A 27,592-nucleotide genomic window follows, 5' to 3' on the forward strand; every position below is an offset into this window, starting at 1 on the left:
TTGTCTAGGGTTTGCCCCATGCCAGACACTGTTCTGAGGACTGTCTATGTCTTAACATATTCAGTCTTCATGAAAATCCTGTGAGGTTCCCCACCCACTAAGTGTGGGTTGCACATAAGTGACTTTCTTCCAAACAGTATGGTCAAGAGGGGAAGGGGGGTACTATACAGTGGAGAAACTTGAAAAATACTATCTCGGGAAGGGATCAAGGTCAACAGCAATGTTCTTAAATCATGATCATAGTATTCAGTGTTGATATATGATGAGAACTGCACTTGACCTCTGTGTTTATCCTCCCCCAAACCCATAATCTCAGTCTAATCATGATCAAGACATCAGACAAATTCTAATAAGAGGTAATTTATACACTATAGCTCACCAGTATTCCTCAATTAAAAAAAAATTTTTTTTTCAGTATTGGGATTCAAACCCAGGTCCTCACACGTTAGGTATGTACTATCTAACTGAGTTGCATTCCCAGCCTCTCAATCAGAAACAAGAAAAGTCTGGGTGCAGTGGCTCATGTCTGTAATCCCAGCTATTCAGGAGGCTGAGGCAGGAGAATTGCAAGTTCAAGGCCAGTCTGGGCATCTTAGTAAGGCTCTGTCTCAAAACAAAACAATAAAAAGAGCCAGGGTGTAACCGTGGTAGAATAGCCCTGGGTTTAATCTCCAGTACCAAGAAAAAAAAATAGTCTAAGAAATTGTCACAGCCAAGATCACAGCCCAGAGAAACCTACAAGACATGACAACTAACTGCAATGTGGTATCTTGGATGGGATCCTGGCACAGAAAAGGGATATTAGATAAAAACTAAATGAATCTGAGTTAACTAGGGGCTTTGGTTAATGATAATGTATCAACATTGGTTCATTAATTATAACAAATGTCAATAATAGGGGAACCTGGCTGGGACAGATATGGAAACTATACTTCTCAATTTTTCTGTATATCTAAAGCTTCTAAAAATAAAGTCTATTATAAAATGATTTTAACATTTAATGAATATCTACCATATAGATGCTATTGTCATCCTCAAATTATAGACAAGGAAACTGGGGCATCAAGAGAAAGCTTATCCTATCAATGGCCAAGGCAGGCCTCAAATCTAGGCATTCTGGCTCCAAAGTCCATGTTTTCCAGCCTCCCTAGGGACTGTCGAGTTTCCCAGGGCAGGACTCTCCCTCTTTTCTCAGACAGGATTGTACCTCTCTCCTTTGAGGCGCAAGAGCTATATTTATCTGCTAGACTGGCTCCCATCTTCTGGCTGCTGAACATGTCCAATATAGAGATATGTCCTGCATGTGGGGCATAGACCAGTACTTTTCAACCAGAAGAGCTTCTTCCTCACTCCAAGGGACATCTGGCAATGTCTGGAGGCAGCTTTGATTGTCATGACTCAGGGGCATGGGGCAGAAGCTATGGTATCTAATGGGTAGAGGCCATGACTACTATTAAACATTTGATGGTCTATAGAAAAGTCCCAACAACAAAGAATTATCCTGCCCCCAAATGTCAGTGAGAAACCCCAGGGCAAACTCTATTTCTATTTTCATTTTTAAATTGGTGTATAAGAATTACATGGGGGCTGGGGTTGTGGCTCAGTGGTAGAGCGCTTGCCTGGTATGCGTGAGGGACGGAGTTCGATTCTCAGCACCATATACAAATAAATAAAATAAAGGTCCATCAACAACTAAAAATATTTTTAAAACCCCACACTTACATGGATTAGTGGGTTTTATTGTTACATAGACTACATGCACATAACCTGCTTGGATGGGTTTCGGTCCCTATACCTCCCCTTGCCCTCCCAGACCCTATTTCCAATGCTCTCTCTCGTTTTCCTCATAAGGACAGCCATATGCATCTAACCACGTGTACGAATTCTTGGTTTGAGAAATACGATCACCATAAGTATAACAGTGATTCTGGGGTTGAGAGCTCTACCCTGGGGAATAGAGGAGGGAGAGGGTGGCCAGGGTTATGCCTCATCCCCCGTCCCTGGCCTCAGTTGATTGACTCCTTGACCTCCATCCTGGTCCTTTTGGCAGAGCTACTAGGAGGCCCTACTTCCTGGGACAGCAGCAAGTTGCCAGCCCTGAGGAGGTCACGGCTGAGTCAGCCTGTCTTGGCCTCCGCTTCAAGGGCACATGGAAACATGAAAGAGACATCCACATCATGGCTCAGAGCCAAGGCACCAGGCTGGGGAGGTGTGGCAGGGAGTGAGCAGCCGCCTAGTCAGCCCTGTCCTTGCCCAGAGCCTTCCCAAGACCAGCCAGGAAGGCATGTCCCGGCAGCCTGGTCCATCTGGGCAAGTCGTGACGCTGGACCTGGTTGCTTTGTGCGGTAAAGGTGGAGAACACTCACCCTCTCTATTGGAGACAGGACCAAGTAGTCAGGGGGAGCGATTAATCCATTGATTGGCACCAGATCTAGGTGTGGGAGGAAGCACAGAGGACAAGAGAGCACCCTGTCCTGGGGGAAGTCACATTATAGTGAGGGGAGACACAATAGAGACTTGTAAGTAATGAATCCGTGTCTTGTAGAAGACTGGGAAGCAAGTCAAAGTTAAAACTGGGTAATCTGGGGGAGCGGGAGGGAAAGGGGCTGGGATCTGCCTTAGCTACTGTGGCCTGCTGATTCCCTGCTGTGGGCTCCCTCCCTTCTGTACCTTTTAGGGGCAAACTACATTTCCTCAACTACAAATTAAGCTCTGCCAACGGGAAGAACTGGCGAGAGATTGGAAGGCATGCGGGAGGAGAAGCAGCTTTCTCTGATTCGGCAGGTGACTTCTGAAGTAGCAGCAGCAGTAGCAGGCACCCGAGGCAGGCCTTCAGCAGTGTCCCCAGGACCCTGGGCTCCTTGGCTGCAGCTCAGTGGCAGCCGTCCAGTTGCAGTGGCAGCAATGACAGTGGTATCTTCCAGCTGCTCACCAGCAGGCGACAGCTGCGTGTCCCAGCCCAGGGATGGCAGCAGCTTATGAGACATGAAGTGTCTCCCTCTCCCTTTCGCTCATTTGTCCTTCAGAGACATTTGCAACCAATTCCCTGTATTGGTCTTCTCTTTGAAGTACCTAGAATGGTTTCTGTTTTCCTAATTGGACTCTAATTAATATAAATGGTCATATTATGGCAAGGGCCAAAGCAAAAAGAAAACCCAAAAGCCCAAACTCAGTGACTTTCTCCTTATGAGGTGTGTAAGTCAGCTTTTCACCTCTGTAACCAAAACACCTGACAAGAACAATTTTAGAGGAAAAAAAGTTTATTGGGGGCTCACAGGTTTAGCGGTCTCAGTCTATAGAAAGCCTACTCCATTGCTTTGGGCCCAAGGGGAGACAGAACATCATGGCGGAAGGGTGTGGTAGAGGAAAGCAGCTCAGGACATAACATCAGGAAGCAGAGAGAGACTAAGCTTGGCTCAACAGGGACAAAATTATGCCCAAAGGCACACCTCCAGGCACCCACATCCTACCTGCCCGCAGTTACCACCTCGTAACTAAAAGTGCATTAAGGCACTGATGAGATTAAGGCTCTCATAACCTGATCATTTCACTTCTGAACTTTCTTGCATTGTCTCACACATGAGCTTTAGGGGACACCACATGTCCAAACCATGACAGAGGAAACCTTACATCATCCCACCCATCAACTTGGCGGCTTAGGCCAGACCATCTGTCACCCACACTCAAGTCCAAGGGCATCTTCAAACACCAGGATACATAGTCCCACACAGTCTCTCCTCCTACTTCTACCACCTCCCACATCTCCTGAGGTCCTGTCTTACTCTCTTGGCTATTAGAGAGTGATTTCTCATCATCTGACCCAACTCACTTTCTCTACTTTCCATCTTTTCTCCGATGTTTTGTACTGAGGATTGAACCCAGGAACACTCTAGCCCTGAGCTAAATCCCCAGCCTCTGATCCCTGCTTTTAAAGCAGGATTTTGTTAAATTGCCAAGGCTGGCCTCAAACTTGTGATTCCTCTGCCTCAGCCTCCCAAGTAGCTGGGATTACAGGCATGTACCACTGTGCTGGCTCTTTTCCATCTATTTTTGCTTTGCTTATTCTCTTCAATAATGTCAGAATGCCCTAAAAAAAAAAAAAAGGCAGGAGGATTGCAAGTTCAAGGCCACCCTCAGCAATTTAGCAAGACCCTCAGCAACTTGGGGAGATTCTGTCTCAGAATAAAAAATAAAAAGAACTAGGGGTGGAGTTCAGTGCTAAAGTTCTCCTGAGTTCAATCCCAGTAGTCAAACAAACAAACAAACAAAAACAAACTAGGAACAAGGCCACAGAGGTGGACACAATTCTTTCTCTAAAGCCCCAAACACCAGGCCACATACAGGCCTGAATTTCCACCCTGAGCAGCCCTTCAAGTGGAGGCGGATCATCTCCAGTGGGGCTTTCTGGATTTTTTGAGTTTCCCAAACTCATACTGGAAATGCTATATTTACTTGAGGGGAGATTTCTGGAGAAGGTGCTCACAGTTTTCATCAAATCATCAAATAAATATGGGATCCAGAAAAACCTAGAACCGGGAGAGTAAGGCAAGAGCAGTCAGTCCATCCCCATCCCCATGGTGGACTTCAGGGAGATACACGGATTTTTATTGTATCGCCTCCCTAACACTGGCTTTTTGTCTTACCTCATCACATTCCTACTTTGATACATGTGCTAATATTGAACATTAGCTCAATAGCATGTGTATTGTATATGATTTATAAACAAATAATATCGATGATACATATTAGTATCACTGTTCAACTCTTTTTTTGTGGGTGGTGGGGAGGAGATACCGGGGATTGAACTCAGGGGCACTCCACCACTGAGCCACATCCCCAGTCCTATTTTGTATTTTATTTAGAGACAGGGTCTCACTGAGTTGCTTAGTGCATCACTTTTGCTGAGGCTGGCTTTGAACTCGTGATCCTCCTGCCTCAACCTCCCAAGCTGCTGGGATCACAGGCATGCGCCACTGTGCCCGGCTCAATGTTCTTTTAAAAACCAATGTAGATGTTCTATCAAAATAATTTGGAGAAAGCAGGCTTGAAAACTTATGCTAAATGAAATGTGAGAGACAAAAGGACAGATAGTGTGTTTCACATACAGGAAATGTCTAGAATAGGCAATTCATAGAGACAAAAAGTATGTTAGAGGTTATGGGAGGATGGGCGGAGAAGGAATGGGGGATGTAACAAGTTGAATTGTGTCCTCCAAAAAAGATATATGAATGTGACCTTTTATTGTAAATAGGGTCTTTGCAGATTTAACCAGGTTAAGGTGAGGTCGTTTAGAATGAGCCTTAATTCCCTCTTTATAAAAAGAGGGAATCTGCAGCCAGGTGTGGTGGCACACCCCTCTAGTCCCAGCAACTCTAGAGGTTGAGGCAGGAAGGTGGAAAGTCCGAGGGCAGCCTGGGCGACTTAGCCAGAGCCTGTCCCTAAATGAAAAAGAACAGAAAGGGCTGGGAATGCAACTCAGTGGTAGAATATTCCTGGGGTCAGTCCCCTCAGGGCTTAGGACTTAGAAACAGGCCTGTGCAGAGGGCCATGACGTGAAGACACAGGGAAAGACAGGCACGTGGCTGGGGTGATACACCGTGAAGCCAAGGAACTGCCAGGCTTCCAGGCAGCACCGAGGCCACGAGGGAGGGAACCAGTCTCGCCTACAGCAGTCACCGAGCGTGGCAATGCCAACGTCTTGATTTTGAACTTCTAGTCTTCGAAACTCTGAGACAGTGGTTGCTGTGGCTTCACACCAGGCAGCTCTGGTGCCTTGGCCCAGCAGCCGGAGGGTTGCACACAGGGAGCTGTTGCTCAATAGCCGCAGAGTTTCTGTTTGGGGCGATGAAATCTTCTGGAAAGAGACAGTGGTGCTGGTTGCACAACAGCGTGGATGTGATTATTCCCACTGAGTTGTACACTTACAAATTGTTGAAATGAAAAATTTGATGTTACATATATTTTACCACACTGTAAAACAATTAGTAATGTAATTTTTAAAAACTTTTGAGTTGTACACTTTTTATTTGTTTTGGTATTGGGAATTGAACCAAGGGGCACTTTCCTTCTGAGCTGCATCCTCAGTCATATATATATGTATGTATTTTGGGACAAGGTCTCACTACGTTGCTAAGGCTGTTGGCCTCGGACTTGTGATCCTCCTCTTGCCTCAGCTCCGGAGTCTCTGGGATTATAGGTGTATGCCACTGTGCCCAGCCAAATTATACACTCTACGTGGGTAAACTATATGGTAAATGAATAATATCTCAAGAAAACTATTTAAAAAGTGGTTTGTGTAATGGAGAAACAAAAGACCTGAATAGCTAACATGATGCTGAAGAAGAACAAAGTTCCGGACTAACTCTATCCAACTTCAAGACTTCCTATAAAACTACAGTAATGAAGACCACATCACATTGGCAAAAGAATAGACAGGATAAGGGAACAGAATAAAGAGCCTAGAAATACATGCCTATAAATATAATCAACTGGCTGGGCACAGAGGCACATGCCTGTAATCCCAGCAACTCAGGAGGCTAAGGCAGGAGAATTGCCACTTCAAAGCCAGCCTCAGCAACTTAGCAAGACCCTATCTCAAAATTTTAAAAAGGGGAGTGTCTGGGATGTGGCTCAGTGATTAAGTGCCCTGGGTTAAATCCCCAACAGCCCCCCCCAAAAAATATATATAGTTATATGGTCATACATATCATGTTATGATAGTCTTTTTCAACAAATGATGCTGGAACAAGTGAACATTCACATATAAAAATAGGGCTGGGGTTGTAGCTCAGTGGTAGAGGGATCACCTAGCACCTGCAAGGCACTGGGTTTGATCCTCAGCACCACATAAAAATAAATAAGTAAAATAAAGTTGTGTCCAACTACAACTAAAAAAAAAAAAAACTTAGAAAAAAATAATACAAATAAAACTAGATACAAATCTTAGAATCTTCACAAAAAAATAATTTAAAATGGATCATAGACCTAAATGTAAAATGCAGAACTATAAAACCCGTCAAAAAGCACATAGGAAGAAATCTAGTGGGCCCTGGATTTGGTGATGACTTTTCAGATACACCAACCCCAAAGACGTGTTCCATGAAAGGAAAAAAATTTATTCAAATTTAAAACTTCTGTCAAAAGCATGAGAAGACAAGCAAGAGATAGAAAGAAGGTATTGGCAGAAAATATATCTGCTAAAGAACTATTACCCCAAACAAACAAAAAGCCCCTAAAACTCAACAATGTAAATGTGAACCACATGCTTATAATCAGAAGACCTGAGCAGACACATTGCTAAAAAGATATATAAGTGGCAAATGTGCATATGTAATGACATCATATGTCATTAGAAAAAAATGAACTAAAATAACAGTGAGCCTCACCTATTAAAATGGCGAAAGTCCAAATGCTGACATCACCATGTTTGCAAGAATGTGAGGCAAACCGAACTCTCAGTTGCTGCTAGTGGGAAAGCAAAATGGTACAGTCACCTTGGAAAACTTACAAAACTAAACACGCTCTTGACGTACAATCCAGCAATGGTGCCCATTGGTATTAACCCAAATGGCTGAAAACTTATGCCACACAAAAACCTGCACTGATATTGATAGCAGCTTTATTTACAATTGCCAAAATCTGGAAACAACTGTGATGTTCTTCAACAGGTGAGTGGATAAATAAACGAGGGTACATGCAGAAAATGGAATATTATTCAGGGTTAAACTTAATTAAACTATCACACCCATAAAAATTCATGGAGGAAAAAAATTTTTTTTTATACCTGGGGTTGAAACCAGGGATGCTTAGCCACTAAGCCACATCCCCAGCCTTTTTTATTTTTCTTTTGAGACAGGGTCTTGCCAAATTGCTTAGGACCTCATTAATTCTCTGGCTGGCTTTGAACTTGCGATCCTCCTGCCTCAGTCTCCAAAGCTGCTGGGATTATAGGTGTGCATCACTGCACCCAGCTCATGGAAGAAATTTAAATGCATATTACTAAGTAAAAGAAGCCAGTGTGAAAAGGTTCCATATGACATTCTAGAAAAACATAAAACTATGGAGACAGTAAAAAGATCAGAGGATGCAGGGGTTAGGGGGACAAGGAGATGAATAGGTGGAGCACAGAATTTTGTGGAGCCGTGAGACTATTCTGTGTGATACTATAATGGTGAACACATGTCACTATACATTTGTCAAAATCCACAGACCGTATAATGTTAAGTATAAATCCTAATGTCAAGTACAGACTTTGGATGATGATGATGTATCAGTGTAGGCTCATTGATTGTAACAGGTACCCCTCTGTTGGTAGACATGGAGGAAGTCAGAGGGCACATGGGAACTCTGTACTTTACATTAAAATTTGCTGTCAACCTAGAATTTTTTTTTAAAAAATAAAATCTGTCAAATAAAAAAGTCATGCTGCCACTGTCCTGAAGTTTTCAAAAGGCTCATTTATAATTGTTATAAAGTTTAAATTGTTATATATATATATATAAAACTTTGAAGGCTGCTGTGTAAGGGATTCTATGTGGTTAACACCTTGGGAGTTGCTTGCTGATCCTGGTGATGAAGGGGAAGAAACCCTAACATGGAGTGGAGGATCGGAGGGTCATGGGACAGAGTTACCTTCCTCATCTCATGTGGCCACAGGGAAGATGGGAAGTTCCGGAGGCAACAGGTAGGTGAAAGGCTGAGAAGCTTGAGTGAATTGCTTAACCTCTCTGTGCGTCTGTTTTCCCATCTGCAAAATGAAGAAATACTGGCATTTAATATTGTGAATATTGAATAGGTGAATTCATGTGAAGTGCTATGAACTGTGCCTGCTAACATCAGTACATATGTAAGTGTTATTAATAAAACTTGGTACCCAGAAATGTTGCCCCTGAAGCTTGGTCCCCCTCTGCTGCAGGGCAAGCCCTGGGGAGGGAAGCCTTGGGCATAAGAGTCACAGTTCCCGAAAGTCAATGTCCAACCAGGATGAGAGTCATACTCCTCACAACTGAAAGGGGGAGCTAATAGGATCTATGGCACATGCCTGTAATCCCAGTGACTCTGGAGGCCGAGGCAGGAGGATTGCAAGTTTGGGGCCAGTCTTAGAAATTTAGTGAGATTCTAAGCAACTTTGTGAGACCCTATCTCAAAATTTAAAAAAATAGGCTGGGATATAGCTCTGTGGTAAAATAACCCTGGAAGCTCAGAGAACTCAAGCAATTTGTCCTAAATCACATAGCAAGGCAGAAGTGCTTGCTCCAGAATATAAATTAAGTGGCCATTAAAGGAAGCCACAAATCTAGAAGTACCTAGCAATGGCCTGGCTCACATTTGCTGAATGAGACATACCACTCTCATCCCCCTCTAGGAGGAGTCAAAGAGAAGGATGGAACCAGGGCCAGGGCCCAGAGCTCCCCTTACCCCATAACACGCCCTTTCCTTCAGGAATGGAGGTGGGAGGAAGAAGCCCCATGGACTACTCAGTGCCCATCAGAGAGGGGTCTGGGATGGGAGTGGGGGTCCTCCATCCCTACTGAGAAGCCTCTTTCCACCACAGGCAACACCCCCTTCCCCTAGCATGGTATGGTGCGCTTGAAGTTACAGCTACTCACAGGCCCAGTTTGGAGGATAGCGTGAGGTCAGGAGTTCAAGGCCAGCCTGGGCAATAGTAAGACCCTGTCTCAAACAAACAAATAAAACAAAACAAAACAAAAACACGCCCACATCCTTCTGCCTACCCCTCTTCTGGGAAGGTCCTGCCTCCCAGGCACAGTGTCCTGTCTCCCAGTGCTGGGACCACCGCTGTGGTCCAGCTGCAGCACCCAGCCCACTGACTGGCCTCTGCCAGGACAGGAAGTGGGGGGAGAACTGTGCTTGCGGCTGGACACTGAGGGGTGCGCATTGCAGCTGGAGCTGGCCAGGCACTAGAGTACCTCGCACGGAAAAGCCTGAGGGGAGACCTGGGACTGTATGAGGGGCAGAGACCACGCAAGGCGTTACTGTCATCTTGGTTGCCTGGAGGGTTCTGGAGCGTGGGCAAGAGCCTGGGAATAGGAATGAGCACTGAGGTGGGAGTCTGAATGTAATAAGGCTTTGCCACTGACTTGCACCCTTGCCCTCTCTGGCCTGTTTTCCCACAGGTACATCTGAAATGTGCATTGAGCTCCCTGGGGCAGACACCATTCTGGGGACAAGGCAAAGTTCTTGCTCTCAGGGAGCTTATGTACCAGTAAAGGAGCACAGGTACCATAGGTCAAGTAGTGAAAAAAATCTATGAACAATAAAGTCGTGTGACAGGCAGAGAGTGAGGGATCCGAGATGGTCTCACTTACAAGGTGACAGAAGCAGAAGAAATGAGGAAAGGGGCCATGAGAGCATATTTTGGGCAGAGAGAAGAGCATGTGCAAAAGCCCTGAGGTGAGCCCATGCTTGAGAAGGAGAGAGAGAAGGAAGGAAGGAAGGAAGGAAGGAAGGAAGGAAGGAAGGAAGGAAGGAAAGAAGGCAGGCAGGCTGGCTGTAACAGAAAAGTAGGGGAGATGGAGGCGAGGGCAGGTACGGCCTGCACAATGTGGCTGAAAACCCCTATAAAGACTCTGCATTTTACTCCGAACTGCTCAGTGGGCTCCAGGGCACCTGGGTGTGGGTGCAGAACCCTGCTGGTGCTCGCAGAGGGAAAAGGTGCCAGAGGCACGCACCTTTGACCTCCTCTCCTTTACCCAGGCATCTGGCTAGGTCCCTCAGGAAGAGACAATAACAGGGCAGGGACTAGTGAAGCATATAAAATCAGAAGTAAGGGAGGCACTTGGCTCAGGCACAAAACTTAAGGTCAAAAACCTCAATCATTAAGAAAAAGCAACAACAATAGTATTTTTCTGCAATATATTTAAAAACAAAATCAATGCAAAAAAGTCCATGATGAACGAAATGCTAGGTTTTGGGTGGGAATTTAACCCAGGACTGCCCTACCAATGAACCACATCTCCAAACCTTTTAATTTTTTTATATTGAAACAGGGTCTCATTAAATTGCCAAGGTTGGCCTCAAACTTGCCATCCTCCTGCCTTAGCCTCCTGAGTCCCTGGGATTACATGTGTGGGCCACCACGCATCATTTGGCCCTATTGTTGTATGCATTTAAAAACATATATTGCTTTAAAATATTATCTATCTTGCCGGTCATGGTGGTCCACACCTGTAATCCCAGCAATTTGGGAAGCTGAGGCAGGAGGATTCCAAATTCCAGGGCAGCCTCAGCAATTTAGTGAGGCTTTAAGCAATTTAGGGAGACCCTGTCTCAAAATAAAAAAGGGCTGGAGATGTAGCTCAGTGGTTAAATGTCCCTAGATTCAACCTCTGGTACAAAAAATAAAAATTAAAATATAAATAAAATGTTATGCATCTTGACACCCTGTAAGTTTTGCACCCCAGGAGAGTAGCTCACTTACATTGCCCTAATCCTGGCCCTGGGTGACATGAAGACTGGGTTACCAAGTAAGGGCACCTTGATCATCCCTCCTGAGGTTTTCGAGAAAGGAACTTACCCAGAGAAACAAGGTGAGTGGGGAGACGCTGGGATTTGAACTCTAGTTCCATGTCAAAGCCCTATGCCAAGTTCCATGCTCTGTGCTGTCCTGAAATGCTGATTTTCATGAGTGTTCATTTAAAAAAAAAAAGACTTTTATTCACACACAAAAGTTCACGTAACTTTAAAATTCAGCTTGCTGAATCCTTACACACTAAGCACACCTGTGTAGCCAGCATGTGGGATTAAATTGAAAGTGTATTTTACATTTCCAACACAAAAACAGACATTATTACTGGGTCAGATTCAGAGGGCTTTTGAGATCATGCAGGCAACTTCGGAACAATAAGGCTCCAGGTCTGGGCTGACACGAAGTTTAGGGGCCCTGAAATGGGACTTCTAGAAACTAAGGGAGGGAAGGGTAGGATTGAGGTCTGTGGTTGGGAAGAGAGCAGAGCGAGATCGTGGGCCTGTTCTTGGAGGCAGGAGGGGCCTGCCCGGGGGCCCAGGTAAGCCGGTAAGAATGCTGCGGCTGCCAAGCCCTAGCGCGGGCGGGGCCGTGACTCAGCTCGTGCCAGGAAAGGGGAATGCACCTCTCCAGCTCTCCAGCGTCCCGATCCCGAGCCAGGCCAGGTCCCCGCAGAGAGCAGCCAGTCCGGGAGGGCGGGACCCCGCCTCCCCGCCCGCCCCGCCTCCCTCCCGGCCGCAGCACCCGGGCCCATCGCGGGGACGTGGCCGCGGGTGGCGAGAGCGCTGCTGGCGCCGTGGGGGCCGCTTCGGTTCTGGCCCCGACGGCGCCGCGAAGACCTGCGAGCGCCGTAAGTAGCGACTTCAAGGACTGTGGGGAGACCAAAGAGAAGCCCCCGAGTCCCTCGCCCGGCTCTCTCAGTCCAGCTCCACCCTTCCAATCCTGGCTGTAAAGCCCGATCCGAGAGGCGGCCTGGCGCCGCCGCCTCCTTCCTAATTGCTCACTGGCCCTTGTGGTTGGGAGCCCAATCGCGGCTCCCAGGCAGATCCAGTGTGGCTGAGACTCTGTCACCCCAGTGGGCTGTCCTACCTGAGGATCATCCCATGGGCCCACCCAGCCCCACCTGGCAGGCCACATGCCCGGGATCTCAGGGATCTGGTCCGGGGGTCACCATGAGAGTCCCTGCACCTTCTCCGACTTGACTGACGGCGGCTCCTTCCAACCACCAGGGCTTACAATTCCAGATGTGCTCACGGCTGGCCCTGCTAGAAGGGGCTCCCTCCTTTCTGCACGTACCTTCGTCTTAGAAGGCCTGGAATTTCAGCCTGGACCCCAAAGAAAGGCTGAATTCCGAGAACCTCCTTTTTGCTTCCAAAGTCGGTTTTCTGACACGAATTCCCACGTCCAGCTGCTAGGGGTGGGGAATAAGCGATGCCAACTCAAGGCTGCTGTAGGACAGGGGAGGTGGGGTAGTCACTAGCCGGATTTCCCGAGGGGGAACTTCTAGCGAGTTGAGTTTGTGGTCCCTGAGCCCCAGACCCAAAGCACCCAGCTTTGGACCCAGAGCTGAGACCGAAGCGAGAGGCCAAAGGGTACCCGAGGAACTGATCATTCCCATCTTTGGGACGATAAAATTTGGGGACTGAAATTATTCAAACAATTGGCCCGAGGTGGGGTGTGTCTCTCTCTCTCTCTCTCTCTCTCTCTCTCTCTCTCTCTCTCTCTCTCTCTCTCTCTCTCTCTCTCCTGATTTTGTGCAAACTTTTACAGAATTTGGGACCAAAGGAAAACGCAGCCCCTTGTGCAGCCAACAGGGCCCTGGGCCTCGGGAGGCGGAGATTTGGGGAGACTGGGGCCCGGCTCTGAGTGCAGGGAGGAAACGAGCTGAGTCGGCTTCCTGTGGGGGCTCGGGCCTCGGACTCCCCGCGGACAGACGTGTCCGGCCCGGCAGCGCTGAACTCCGTGCGGGGGAGGGACCTGGTGTGGGGGCGTGCGGCTGCGAAGGCGAGGAGGGGGCGGGGACAGGGTGGGCCAGGGAAGAGGGGAGGGGAAGAAGAGAACAGGGGAGGAGCGAGGGGGCTGGAGCGAGAGAAGGAAGAAGGAAGGGGGCGAACGGCGCGAGCTGGCGCCGAAATGAGAGAAAGCAGAGAGTGAGAGGGGAGGGGGCGCCGGGCGAGACCGTGGAGCCGAGTGGCCCCTAACCCGGCGCCCGCTGCAGGCGCGCATGGCGGGCGGGGCGCGCTGATCCCTGCTGGGCAAGAGTAGCGCACAAGTGAGTCGGTGGCCGAGCGGATTGGCGCGGAGGCGCGCGTCGGAGCTGATCATCCGTGCTTGTCCCCCATTCCCCCCCACGTTCGGGAAAAGGTCGGTCGACCCTATCTGCTGAGCCCTGTTTTCCTCAGGTCCCGGGCCAATGTCCCAGGTGAGCGGCCAGCACACCTCTCTCTGCGACGCGTCCCATGGAGCCCCTAACGCAGCTCCGGACCCAGGTAGGACCTGGAATGTTGAGCGAAGCTGGACGGGAACTGGGCGGGCTGGTGGGGAGCAGTTATTGGGGCGCAGTTCTCTTCCGCCTCCCCAAGACCCTGGGAGACGGTTCTGGGGGGTTTGGGTGGGGGTGGGGCGAGAAGTCTGGGTACTGGGGACCTGGTCCAAGGACAGTAGAGGGCTGGGGCGAAGAAGCAGGGCCCCTAACTGAGGCGGCGGCTGCGCCAAGTTGGCTCTAACTCTCGCGGCCCCACCACCAGACACAGACACACACACCGTGGTGTCTGTCCGTCCGTCTGGGATTTGTGGCCCGACCGTTTCTGTCCAGTGTGTAAATATTTATGGGGGCCTTGGGCGGGCGCGCGGCGGGGTGGTGTCTGAGTTCTTCTCTCCTTCCCTTCCCCCAGCCCAACCAGCGCCCAGCGCTTCCCGAAAACTTTTGTCTGCCACGAGCGGCTGCAGGACCGGGCCCCTCCCCTCCTTGCCATCTCCTCTCTCGCTTTCCTTACCTCCCCACTGGCCAGTCCCCACCGCCTCTACCCTGCAGGCACAAATACACACACACACACACACACACACACACACACACAGTGTCAGCAACCTCGTGAAATGCCCCTCCCCTCCCAGGGAGTCCAACCTACCCATCCCATTCTCTTCGGAGCCTCCTAACGCAGGAAGGGTTTGCGACTCCCTGAGGAGGTCTGGGCTAGGGGTCCTGCAGACGGTGGCTCCCAGTTCCTTCCCTTTCCTGTACAGATGTGTCCCTGAGGCTCGCAATGGAAGTCAGGGTCGCGAAGAAGCCAGGAACTTATGGATTTCAGGGACAGGGTGTGGGGTGCAGAAGTATAGCGCAGATTTCATGACTTGAGCCCCTCCTCTGTTAGTCTGATGCTCTGCCTTCCCCCTACCCAGCCTTTCTTTTCCTCTTTGACTGAATAATGAGGGTCTGCTCCTGCCTCCAGCCCTAACTTCCTGTGGTGATCTTCTGTGATCTCAGCCTTCATATCTACCCACAGGGGCTTGTCTGCCTGTTTGGAAAGTGAATCTCAGTTTACTGCCTAGTGTGGACCCACACAGCTGGGGAGATAGGGATCTCCTAAACCAGAGTGAGGACACTTGGGAAATGACTGGCCAGCATCTAGCAGCACATAGATGAGACCACTGTGTCTGCCACCCTTTTTCACTAACCCTGAGTCCCTGCTCTTTCTATGAGGCCCCTGGATCCGGAACGTTGACTTCTGGGGAATAAACCAGGTCAAGAACTGGGCTCTTGCTGGGTGGGGTGGCTCATGCCTAATCCCAGCCACTTGAGAGTCTGGGGCAGAAGGATCACAAATTCAAGGCCAGCCTCAGCAACTTAGTGAGACCCTGTATCAAAAATAAAAAGGGCTGGGGATGCAACTCAGTGGTAAAGTACCCCTGGGTTCAATTTCCACTAAATTTCTCTCTCCTCTCTCTGTCTCTCTCTCTGTCTCTCTGTTCTCTCTCTCTCTCTCTCTCTCTCTCTCTCTCTCTCTCTCTCTGTTTCTCTCTCTCATTCACACACACACACAGAGAGAGAGAGAGAGAGAGAGGGAGAAGAACTGGGCTTCCTCAACCTGGAGGAAGAACTGGGGGCAGAGGCCGGGAAGTCTTTGTGCCTGGAGCCTTCTCTGTCCCTCTCAGCCTCTGGCTCCTTTCTCTTCCTCAGCCTCCTGCCTCCTCCCATCCCCTGCTTCTTCCTCCCCTGTCCATTCTCTGCTTGTCTCCTCTACATCCCCCTCCAAGACCCCCTTCCTCATCCCACCTGACCTGAGCTCAGCAGCTGAAGTGGGGGCTGTGTGCTCAAGACAGGACCCCGGTCCAGGGTGGGAAACTGGAAGGGTTAAACTCTGGGCTGTAATTTGAGGCCCCCCAGTGCCCCAGGAAGCCCCCTCCCCAGCCTCGACTGAGCCAGACAATGTGGCTTTCATAACAAGAGGCCTTGCTGGGCTGCTGCCTTGGGAGAATGAGCTTGCTGCCCAGGAAGCCCAAACCACAGGACACCCAGCCAAAACCCCACGGCATCGTGCCTGGATCTGAGACCAGGACCTGCTAAGCTCCCTGCTCTTGCCCCTGCTCCCCATGCACCCACAGAACAGCAAGGCCATAGCACTACCCCTAGGGGCCCTACGGGCGGCACAGCCAGGGAACAAGTTGGCCCCGTTCTTCAGCCGCCCAAGATGCAGACAGGGCACAAGGGACACGCAGGGCAGCTCTGGTTGGGGCAGGTGGCCAAGCCCTCACACCCTTGGCTCCCTCAGTGGCCTCCTCTCCACCCATCCTTGACAGTCTCCGGAGCCTGGCTCCCTAACTCACAAGCAGATTTCTGCCCGGCACTGGGGCGTCACATTCCTGTACATGCTTCTAAATTGAATTTCCTGGGGAATTGGAGCCTTTGGACCTAAAATAAAACCAACCAGACCCAGCCTAACTGGCAGCTCAGGCCCTCTCCAGTCTCAGCTGGGTGACCTGAGACTATGACTAGGGCATTCACATTTACCATGTGCGCATCAATGGAGTCCATCTTCTCCAGACTTCTTGGGGTTCAAGGACTGATGCCTCCCCAAATCCTCCGTGCTGTGTCTTTCTCTCTCCTTCCCCTGAGTTGGGGCATCCTGAATTTCAGATCAGGCATGTGCAGAGGATGTCAGGCGAAGGAGTAGACACCACCCCAAGGGAGGGAGGCAGGGAAGGCTCAGTGTCTATAAGACTAACAAGTTATAATTCACAAGAGGGGACGCAGGTGCCAACTTCTTACCAACCAGACCATTTGGAGGAGGGACTTCTGGCTCAGGGGTGAGAGAGGCTGTCTGGAGGAAGAGATGGAGCTCCAACGGGGGCAGGAAGGCTGGCCTAGATTTGGAGAGTGTCTGGAGGAACAATATAAGCACAACTAGATTGGTCACAAGGCCAGGGGATGGCCCAAGGCCGTGGACAGGTCAGTCTGCTTGGAACACGGGACCCTTGAACATTGATTCCACTAAAGATATCAATTGAAGTCTTGAGTGGTAGACCAAGGAGAGACTGCAGCGTGGAGTTCCAGATCAGAAGAGGTCCTAGTCTTCTCTCTCCAGATATGGTCAGAGCTCCAAGGAAGAAGCCCAGATCTACTATCCACAAAGACAATGGAGGGGTCTGGACTTGAGGGACCAGGTGTAGGAGCTCTGGAACATGGGCTGCTCCCCACACCAGTCCCCTGGGTACTGTTCAGATTTGAAGTGAGTCCATCCCAACTGGAAGAGGTCCCCCTATTCCTTCTTGGCCCAGGACCACCCCCTCGACGTGGGGGACAGCAGGCAGAGGGAGCCCCTCAGCCTTCCTCTTGGGTTTATGGATTTAAACATAGCACTTCCCCCTGCTTTGGGGGTTGGCTGTCTTTTACAGAACTCAGGGCATTGCCCAAGGCATCCATGTTGGGGGTGGCAGTACTCTGTCAAAGGGGCTGTTGCCTTTCTTTGTTCCCCATTGTGGATAGAGACTCCTGAGAGGAGGCGCAGAGTTGGGGACTTCTGCTCAAAGACGCCAACGGCATGTTTGAGCCCCCTGTGCAAATTGGAAAACGATGGCCCTGTAGGCAGGTGGAGCAGGAACACAGGTGGGGGAGCAGATGGCACGTTCTAGGAGGATGGGGCTGCAACCAGGGACCTCGGCACCCTCCACGCACCCCTTTGGCAGGTGTCTTCCTGCAAGATGCGAATTGCAGTCCACACACTGGCTCCTCTTGGCCTCTGCTGGCCACACCTTCCCTCCATCCACTCTGCACTTACACCCTGCAGGACAGAGCCGTCTCCCCTCTCTGACTAGACAGGGTTGCCTCATGGTCATAAAAGGAAAACAGGGCTCTTCAGCCTCTTGATGTTCGAACCACGGACTCCACCTGTGGTCTGGCTTTTCTCCTCTGCCTGCTCCAAGCAAGCACGGTGTCTGGGCCCTCAGGGACAGAGTCCTCTTTGCAGACTGGGCCTTCTTGCAGCTTCTTCCTTCTGATTCTTTTTGTCTGTTGCTGGACATGTGGTTTAATCCCCTCTTCCTCTCTTCATGTGCTGAAGGGAGTTCAGTTCTTGTCACCTTCCTGGCTCCAGGTCTGTCTCTCTGTGTGACCAGGTCAAGACCACTGGATGTGACTGTCTTCTCTACCTCATTTGCCCTCCCAGGTTTAAGAACCATGCCAGCATGGAGTGGGGCAGGCTTCCTGCAGGACTGGCCACCAGAGACCTTGATCTGGGTTCTTGATAATTTCCTGTTCCCGCCAGATTCAAGGTCCCCAGTCTTATGGGTGCTGATAGGAAGAGTAGAGGGAGCTGGGCACTTTGGGTAAAGTGAGGAAGATAGACCTGGGGACTCCAGTCTCCTTGAACTCTCTCTTTTCTTCCTCCCTAACTCTGAGGGCCAATAACAGTATCACCCCCTATGTGCCCTGGTGACCTCAGGAGAAAACCTGGGAATTGACACAGGCCTGCTGTCCCCAGCTGTCATTCTAGGCTTACAGCCACACCTCTCTCTCTCTCTCTCTCTCTCTCTCATTCCTGCTGTGGCTGTTCCTTCTGGGATCTGGGTTCCTGCTTCTTTTCTCCAAATCCCCCTTCTATACCGATGATTGTTTTGAGACTTGGCTTCTAGGAAACCCCCTGGGTACACACACCTGGACTAGGTGCCCATTTTTTTGTGCTTCTTCAGTTCTGATCAATGCCCTTACTGCAACTCTTGCTCCTCAGTGTTTGTGACAGCCCTGCCCCAGCCTGATAGAGTCTCTTGTGGCTGTGACCTGGTACTTCTCATTCTGGGACACCTAGTGCTTGATATTGCTAGACATCTTGTGGATGCTTAATAAATGTTAAACCAAACAGCATGGCAGGAAGGGAGGGAGGGGAGAAGGGAGGAAGGGCGGAAAAAAGAGGGAGAATAGGAGGGAAGGAAAGAAGGCGGCGGCCAGGGAGGAGGTGGTGGAGGTATTCTTGAACCACCCTGCATGATGGGGTGCTGCTGTGCATTTCATTTGCTCTTTGCACCCTTTCTGTGCAAGGTAATTTAAATTCTGATAACTTGTCCAAACTGGTAACTGGTTTAAAAGCAGGACTTGGACTTTCTAGCTCCTTGCTCAGGTCTTTCCATGCACCACGTGGGAGACCAGATCAGGGCATGGGACCATGGCACGATCCTCTAGGGGCCAGGGTTTGGAGCTGGGCAGGGCCCTCCTTTCCTGAAAATTAGGACCCAAGTCTAGGTTTCCCTCTTCATGGAGGCTTGGTCCTGGCCCTCCAGAATGGTGTCTCTGCGGGTATAGACCAGGCTCGTGGCTAGAGGAGGATCCATCTAGCACACAGTATTTTTTCCCCTCAACTTGCATCCCTGCTTGCCTGTTCCCTCTTGTCCCCGCCCTGTAATCTTCCAAAAGCTCTTTAGCTACAGGATAGTTAATCCAGATGGCAAGGGGTGCTCTCAACAGGCCCAAGGAGCAGATGAGGCTGGAGAGAATCTAACCTTGCCCCCCTGGAGCTCCAGGAAGGCCCTCAATACATAACTGTGCAGCTCTCAGAAGTTGCAGGAGCCAGGCCCTTCCCTCCTACCTTCCCCAGCTCCAGGCAGGGCCTGTGGTTTGCCCTGGGCAGGCACAAGCATGCCCACTCGGGCCTGCTGTCCTTTGTGCTACCCACATGGGCCTCTGGAACTTTGGTCCCCCTGGCCAAGAGGGACCACAGTCTTTGGAACAAGGATTCCTCAGGGGTCCCTGAGGCTCAAGGCCTAGGGAGGAAGGTTGGCCATTGGATTGTCCCCCCAGCCTCCCTCCAGCTCCCATCCCCCATGTTGGCATGCCCCAACCTTAATTGATCCTTCTAATTTGTCTCCTTCCTCTGTTCTCCTCTCCTCTCCTCTTTCTCTCTCTCATTTGGAGATAGCTCAGAGAAAGACACCCATGTCAACCCCTCTGTTTTCTGTGACCGATTTCATCTCAATCCGCGAGGCCATTCTTCTCTGTATCTCTGTCTGGGCATCTTGTGGCCTCTTCGAGGGCGTGTATGGAAGGGTGTGTCTTGCACTCAGGGCTTCGCTGCTGGTTCCCTTCATCTTCCTCTGCCCACTCTCTTGGCTGTGGCTCCCCCAAGCCCTTTTGATCTCTGCATTTCTCCAAGTCTCTTGTTTCTATGTCTCCTCTTTCTTCCCACCTGGGGTATGTGTGAGTGCAGAGGTAGGCGGGAGGCCCTGTCCTCCTGACAGTGCGGCACAGCTGGGTCCGCTGAGCCCGGCCCTGTCCTCGCTGCAGCCTGGGTCCTGCTCCATGACTTTGCTTCTCAGGCCTCCCCAGCAGTGGCTGAGGCACTGGGATCTCAGACTGCTCTCTGCCTCCCTCCCCCTTCTCTCCCCTTCTTCTCCCCCTAGGCCCCCGGGACCCTGGTCCTGCCAGCTGGGGGGTTGTGGGTTTGAAGGTGGCTCCATTTCTGCATTCCAGCCACCCTGCCCAGAGCCACTATAATTACTTGTGGCTGCGGTTCACCTCTTCCCCAGCGCTCCTGGGCCGTGTCCTTGACTCTCTTCCTGCCTGCTGCCCCTCTCTGCTCCTCACCCCCCAGGTTCCTCTCACTCCTCCTGCACCGCCATCCGCCCCTCTCTGACCCAGTTTCTCGTGACCTGTCATGTTCTCTCTTCCTTCAGCTCGGGCCCCTGCCCCTGTCTTTATCTTTCTGTCACTGACTTTCATGCTGTTGACATTTCCTGGGGTCTCCAGGGCTCTGGCCTTCTGTGCCAGTCTCTCGCCTTCGATGCTCACTTGCTTCCACCTCTCTCCGTCCCTTCTTGCTCTCTCCCGGCCACCCCCTTTGCCTGTCCCTGTCTGCCCATGGGTGGCTGACTGTTCCCTCCTGCACTGTTCCTGCCCCTCCCTCCCTCCCTTTATACCTTGATCCCTGGCCCCTCCTCCTGATGCCACACACATGTGGACGTACCGCACACACATGGGCACACACCCTTGCTCACTCACGGGTTGGTAAACTGGGACCAAGATGTGGACTTACTGTGCATGCGGGGGCCATGAGCTAGGCCTCAGGCTGGGCAGACAGGAACCAGGGACTTGTACCTCAGTCATCTGCTTTTTTCCTAGCCCAGACCCTGTCCCTCCTACCCAGGCTGGAGGTAGTAGCAGGACCTGCTCATCCTGCGGAGGCAGCGTCAGAGGAGGGCTCCCTGGAGGAGGAGGCACCCCCCATGCCCCAAGGCAGTAGCCCTGGGGCTCCCCAGGTCCTGAACAGCACTGACCTCGATGTACCCACAGAAGCTGTGACGTGTGAGTCCTAGGGGGCTGTTGGGGTGGGAGCTGGAGCATGATGCAGCCCCGCCCTTCAGGGGACCCAGGGCCAAAAGGAAGGAGAGACGCACCCAACTGCTCTGGAGAGAAAGGGACTCATTCAGCTCCATTCCCAGGCCTGGCTCAAGGTCTCTATGGACATCCTGGGAGGGAGAGAACTCTTCCCCTCACCTTCAAGAGCAGGGGAAGGGGCTGTGGGGATCATTTTATAATCACTAAAGCAAATGCTCAACATCCATTTTTACTTTCCACCTGTCCTCCCTCGAATGAGCTCATGCGCTCTCCCCATCAACCTGTATCCAGGCAGGAGGACAGCTGTTGCCAAGCCCATTTTACAGATGAGGAAAGTGAGGCACAGAGAAGCTGCTCACCCTGGTCATGAGCTGGGGGACTGAGGTTGTCTGGCCTGTGCTCTTTGCTGTGCTGCCCGCCCGGCTGGCATAGCCGAGGCAGGAGCTGCCTCCAGCCAGGGCATCTGGGGCTAAGCTGGACTCCCTGGAAGGCAGGTTGCTAAGTCCTGCTACCACAGCGCCCTCAGCCTCTTCCAGACACACCCACTGGCAGAATTGAGAGAAGGAGGTCAGGGCTGAGGCCACAGAGGAGGGGGCCTGGGTGGGAGTGGGACAGACACTCCTGTGTCTGTGGCCCCAGTATTTGCTCTGTGACTCAGCCCCCACTCCCGCCCCCATGGCCACCCCCCAGCTGAGGCCACAGGCAGGCTCTGTCTGCCCACACCTCCCAGAGCCCTCGGCTCACCACTCTCCCGCCCTCTGGCCACTGTGCCCATGTTTAGGCAGCAGGGCAAGGGGCACCGAAGCTGGCCAAGGACTCATCCCAGCCACCCTCTGTGAGGCCAGGATGATTCAGACCCAGCCACTTCCCATGGCCTTGAGCTGTTTACCCAGATGCCGGCTCCTGCCCCACGGTTGGCCAGAGGCTCCTGGCCTGGAACCTCTGCGGAGCCCGCCTCCTGCCTTCCCCCCCTGCTCCCCACTCCTTAGCTGTGGGAACTTTGGTGAGTTTTACCATTTCTTGCCTCACTTTTCCCATCTGTGAAAGGGGGCCAATGACAGATTTCGCATAATGGTTAAAGCAGGTCACCATTAGGTAGAGCCCTTTGTAGTGGACCTCATACACAATAACTCCTCAAAAGGTGTACGCTACCAGTTCTAAGAGTAGTTATTGTGTGACCCTAGCAGCTTGTTCCCCAACCCCTTGTCTCCCATCCTCTGCCCACTCCTTGCCCTCTAAGCCCCAGCCCCTAATCTCCAGGCTGACCCCACATCAGAGACTTACTAGCTGTGTGACCTTAAGCAACTTACCATACCTCTCTGGGATTCAGTTTCCTCATCAATAAAAATCTATAGAAAAGATTTCAGTGAGAGAATATTCAGCAAGTGCTTAGAGGAATGGTTGGCATGCAGCAAGTGCTCAGTCAGTGCTCAGTGTTGTGACCTCCAGTGTTAGAAGGCCCAGCCCCTTTAGTCAAGGGGATCACTGAGGTCACATTCCCTTGGCATCTGGGGTCCTCATACAACTCCCTTCCGTACAGTTCAACCACTCAGGAGAGCATGGAGGGAGCTGGGGATTCAGACCCATCTCCAAGGGACTGAAGTGCCCCACATTTACAGAGAGCCCTGCTGGGGGTCCCAGAGGTCTCCTGACCCCTGTCAGTGCCCTCCCCACGACACACACACACACACACACACACATACACCCCTCTATTCACCCCCAATGGATCCCTCCAGTTGAGGATCCCCTGAGAGAGGCCCAGGAAGGACTGGGGACGTGGCAGAATCTCGGGGGTCAGCTTCCTTGCACCCCATTGATAAAGCTCAAGTTTGGCCTTCGATGGGGGCATGGGGTCCTGGCCTTGGGGGTTTCCCTGCCAGTTTCCTCTTCCCTTCTCCCACCCAGACCCCAAGAACCCCCTCCCCAAATTCTCCCAGCTGCCCACAGAGGCAGGGCGGGGCAGGGTGTCAGGGTCTGAGGCTTGAGCCGGAGAGCTCAGGAGGAAGGAGCAACAGATAGAGGGGCTGCTGTGAGGAGCCCCTGGATTCCAGGCCAGGCGTTCATCTCCAAACAGATGTTTCCAATAAATCACCCAGCGCACCAAGGGCAAAAACAGCTGGGGGCTTGGCAGAGGCCAAGGTGAAGGTTAACTGCTTCACTGCTGTCCCCCCCCCACCACCCACCCACTACCACCACTCTAGACAAAATCCCAGGGCTCCAAGAGCAAGAGGGTGGATTTCATGTGGCCAAGAAGCGGGGGTCCAGGCTCTGAGCCCCGCCCCTGGGCTTCAGTCTGCTGCTGTTTCATGGTGTGGCTCTGGGCTGGTCAGCTGTGCTCTCTGGCCCTCCTCAGTTTGTTCATCTTCAGAAGATAAGTCTGACCAAGTCCCCTGGGGTATATCTGAGAACGAGGCAGTCAGGATTAGAGCAGAGCTCGGTGTGGGAGGGGAGCTGGGTGGCCCCCACCTCTTGCTCATCATCCTTTTTTCTCATCTCTCCAGGCCAGCCTCAGGGGAACCCCTTGGGCTGCACCCCTTTATTATCGAATGGCTCCGGCCACCCCTCAGAGCTGGGCCATGCCAGGCGTGCTGGGAATGGTGCCCTAGGTGGCCCCAAGGCCCACCGGAAGTTGCAGACACACTCATCTCTGGCCAGCCAGGGCAGCAAGAGGAGCAAGGGCAGCACTAAATCATCCACCTCCCAGATCCCCCTCCAGGCGCAGGAAGGTGAGTGCCCCATCCCACCCCCCAGGAGACCTGCAAACTCCATCCACAGCCAGAGGCCGCATCTTCGCCTGGTGGTTACTGGTCAGAACAGAACCTCCGACCTCCTCCTGGATCTCTGCGTAGGGCCCAGGAGCCTGGGCTCTCAGAACTCCTTGAAGCCTGCTCCTGACAGTGAACCTAGTGCGAAGCATACCTGCTGGGTCCCGGGAGGCACCCCTGCATTCTCAAAGCCAATCCCTGCCTCTCCTGCTCTCTAGAATGAGGAATGGAGCCGCCTGGGCTGATCCACTAAGCCCCCTCCTTCCGGGAATCAGAAATTTTCCTCCAGGGGCAGGGTGGAGCTCAGTGGTAAAGCACTTATGCACAGGCCCTGGTTTCAATCCCTAGCACCACAAAAATAGAAAAGGAAAAGAGATTTTCCCCAAGGAGTGGACCCAGTGAAAAGCATATAATATAATAAAACTTGACTGAGGCGTAGGGCAGGGCTGCAGGGTGCAGGGGGTGGTGGGTCAGAGGACCCGGATCCACCACCCCCCTGCTGATCCTGCAGGGCCACCCTGGCCAGCCAGCTCCCCTGCCCCTCCAGGCACCCATTCAACATGGGGGACAACTGCCTATAACTCAGTGGCTGCCTGACCTTCACCTTGCACATGTTGGGGAACCCTGGCCCCTTCATCTGCAAACAGGATTCAACATGCACATTGGCACATATTTGGAAACCTTCCTGCCCCGTGGAGCAGGCTCTGCCCATAGTCGTATTTAACGTGGCCTGGGCATCTGCTATGTGCTGGGTACCCAGCCCGTGTCCTCACACAGTGTTCATGAGAGACACAGATGGATCATCTCACACGATGCAACAGATGCAGCAATAAAGCCATGCACGGAGGATCATGTTAACAAGGGCACCCACACCGGCCCAGAATGCTGGGGAGGGGGGCCCAGGCAGGCTCTGAAGGATTCTGAGCAAGTCTTGGAGGCTGAATTGGAGGATCTAGCCAGGGAGTTTGGCACAGAGGTGAGAAGTGGCTAGTGCAGTTAGGCTGAAGAATGAAGTGCAAAGGGAGAGGGAGGTTCCGGGCAGGCAGGGGCTCTGGGAAGGCCTGGTCAACCTTTCTTGGACTTAGACTGTATCTGGAGGGCAATAGGGAGCCATTGAGGGTTTTAAACAGGGTGTTGGCTCACTAGATTTGCATTTGAAGGAAACTACCCTACCCAGTTTGGAGATAGCTTCAAGGCCCTGCAGAAGACTCTCCTGCTCTGCACAGGAACTCAGGACAGGGTCAGCTCCTCCATATCAGAGTGAGACTCTCAGGTCTGGGGACCTGGGTCCTCTGCCCACTGGCCTGCTCTCCAAGAGGGCTGCCAGCTCAGCATCCAGCAGCCCACCGAGGGCTATAGCTGCAGGACTCCCAGCTCCACCACTCCAGCGGCCGGGTGCCCTCAGACAGGGTTCTGCCTTTATTGATTATCACATATTCCCGAGCACTGGCTGTGTGCCAGGAGCTGTTCTAAGAATTTGTCATACACAGTGAACAGAACACTCCAAGACGCCTGCCTGAGGCGACCATCAGGGTACAGCCATAGTGTGGGGCCTGGGTCCTCTGGGGCAGGGCCGGGCAGTGCTGGAGTATTATGGAACAGGGTGGTAGAAGCGCTCACCAAAAGGTGGCTTTGGGGAAAGAAGGAGATGGTTTTTGCTCCGGATGAGGGAGCCATTTAATTCTTGTGAATAGAAGATGGTCTTTAAATTCTAGCTCTGAATGGACAGCAGGTTTGGGCAGCCAAGGGCAGGAAGTGGAACTCTTGCAATTGCCCAGGAAAGGGGTGAGCAGGGCGGTAGGATTCTGGATGTATTTTGGAAGTGACAGCTTCTCAGTGCCTCGGTTTCCTCATCTGTAGAGTGGGGCTAATAACAGTTGCTACATCATAGAGCTGTTGGAAGCTTAAATTAATTTAATCCCTCGCATAGCACAGTGCCCGGGACATGTTAGCACTCTCTCTGGGTGTCACTAAATAAACCAAGAGGGATTGGATGCAGGGATTCCCACTCCAGGCTACCTGGGCTCCTGCCCCCACTCTTGAGGTGCTCAGTGTGCTATGCCCTAGGTCATTGCTTAGGAAGAAACGGGCCTCCTCACAGTCACCCCTTCCCAGAGCTGTGGGGACTGACAGCAGGAGCCCTGCTGTGGCAGCTGTTGCTGGCTGTCCCTCGCCCCTGGCTGTTGACACCCGCTCCCTCCACCTCCCCGCAGACTGCTGTGTCCACTGCGTCCTGTCCTGCCTGTTCTGTGAGTTCCTGACGCTGTGCAACATCGTCCTGGACTGTGCCACCTGCGGCTCCTGCAGCTCCGAGGACTCGTGCCTCTGCTGCTGCTGCTGTGGCTCCGGCGAGTGCGCAGACTGCGACCTGCCCTGCGACCTGGACTGCGGCATCCTGGACGCCTGCTGTGAGTCCGCCGACTGCCTGGAGATCTGCATGGAGTGCTGCGGACTCTGCTTCTCCTCCTGACCCGCCCCAGCCCCAGGGCTGCCCCACGAAGCTTGATAACCCCTCCGCTCCCAGCCTCCGGGGCCCTCCCAGAGCAGCAGCCCCAAGAGCAGACCTGGTGGGTGCTCTGTGGGGACACCTCAGCCAGGGAGCTGGGCCCATGACAGACAATCCTGCCCTCCCAGCTGGTTACCAGGGACCCCAGCGCCAAGGATCTGGTGGGATGGGACAAGGGTGGGGGCCACCCTGGGACCAGTCACCAGGGCTGCGGAACACTGTGAAAGTTAGAGGAGGGGGCGGTGGAGGGGGGGCATGTGCTTCTCTACCTCTCTCGTCCTGGTGCCCCCCCCAGGCCTCGAGGACAGCAAAATGTGAAAAGAGACACCTGCCCCGTCCCAGCCAAGCCCCTCCCCAGAGTCCTTTCCTGGGCTTTGTGGGGGCCTAGCCTATGCAGTGACCCAAGAAGCCAGGCCTGGGCCCAGGACCTGACGGGAGGGGGAACAGTACAGAAAAGACTGGAAGGGGTGGGGGACGGTCTGTTTGGTTTATTGCTGTAAATACAGATATTTGTCCGTCTCTGCTCTGTTCAGGCTTGTGACTGATTTCCAAGGACCATAATGCTCCAAAGCAAACGCTCCCTTTAACCCCCTAACAAGCACCCCATTGGGTAACCCTTTCCTGCCCCCGACCCATTCATGCTACCCCAAGGGAGGGAGGGAGGGGGTGCCCACTTTTCACCCTATTCCCTCTTCCCACCAAAGGGCAGGGGAAGTCCAGACAGGGAAGAGTTAACTTTGGCACAGGATTAATTGACCACAGATGTGTTCAGGTTTTGATTAATCAATCTCCTGCTGACTCCAGCTTCTCCAAGCTCTTCCCCATAAGTTAGTCCCAGGCATAGGGTAACATCCATGTCGGCAGCAGAGGGTGCCCAGGAGAGGGTCACCCCAGGCCCAACCCACTCTGAGCCTGTACCTGAGCCTCACTGGGAGGCAGGCTAGGACTTGAGTGGGAGTTCAGTTGGCCCCAGTCGCTCGGGGCTAGAGGAAGAGGAAACACAGAGGAGCGCAGAG

At 52.1% G+C, this 27,592-nt stretch overlaps 1 protein-coding gene across 2 annotated transcripts; it reads left to right on the plus strand.

Moving 5' to 3' along the window:
- The first annotated feature begins 12,238 nt into the window (after positions 1–12,238).
- On the plus strand, positions 12,239–27,015 carry MDFI (MyoD family inhibitor). 2 transcript variants are annotated; one of them, XM_081296504.1, is made up of 5 exons: positions 12,239–12,335; positions 13,888–13,974; positions 21,090–21,272; positions 23,807–24,031; positions 26,284–27,015. In XM_081296504.1, exons 2-5 carry the CDS (start codon positions 13,899–13,901, stop codon positions 26,538–26,540), a joined length of 741 nt encoding a protein of 246 aa, XP_081152630.1. In that variant the 5' UTR covers positions 12,239–12,335; positions 13,888–13,898; the 3' UTR covers positions 26,541–27,015. The 2 variants fall into 2 exon arrangements, with proteins under 2 accessions (XP_081152630.1, XP_081152629.1); XM_081296503.1 differs by lacking the exon at positions 12,239–12,335 and adding an exon at positions 13,563–13,757.
- The last annotated feature ends 577 nt before the right edge of the window (positions 27,016–27,592 follow it).

This window comes from Spermophilus citellus (assembly GCF_964194105.1).
Source record: "Spermophilus citellus genome assembly, chromosome: 5".
Classification (NCBI taxonomy): domain Eukaryota; kingdom Metazoa; phylum Chordata; class Mammalia; order Rodentia; family Sciuridae; genus Spermophilus; species Spermophilus citellus.

Coding starts and splice junctions, on each gene's coding strand:
- MDFI (XM_081296504.1), top strand. CDS start 13,899: ATGTCCCAGGTGAGCGGCCAGCACACCTCTCTCTGCGACGCGTCCCAT. Junction 13,975..21,089: donor TAACGCAGCTCCGGACCCAG/GTAGGACCTGGA, acceptor CTTTTTTCCTAG/CCCAGACCCTGTCCCTCCTA. Junction 24,032..26,283: donor CCCCCTCCAGGCGCAGGAAG/GTGAGTGCCCCA, acceptor ACCTCCCCGCAG/ACTGCTGTGTCCACTGCGTC.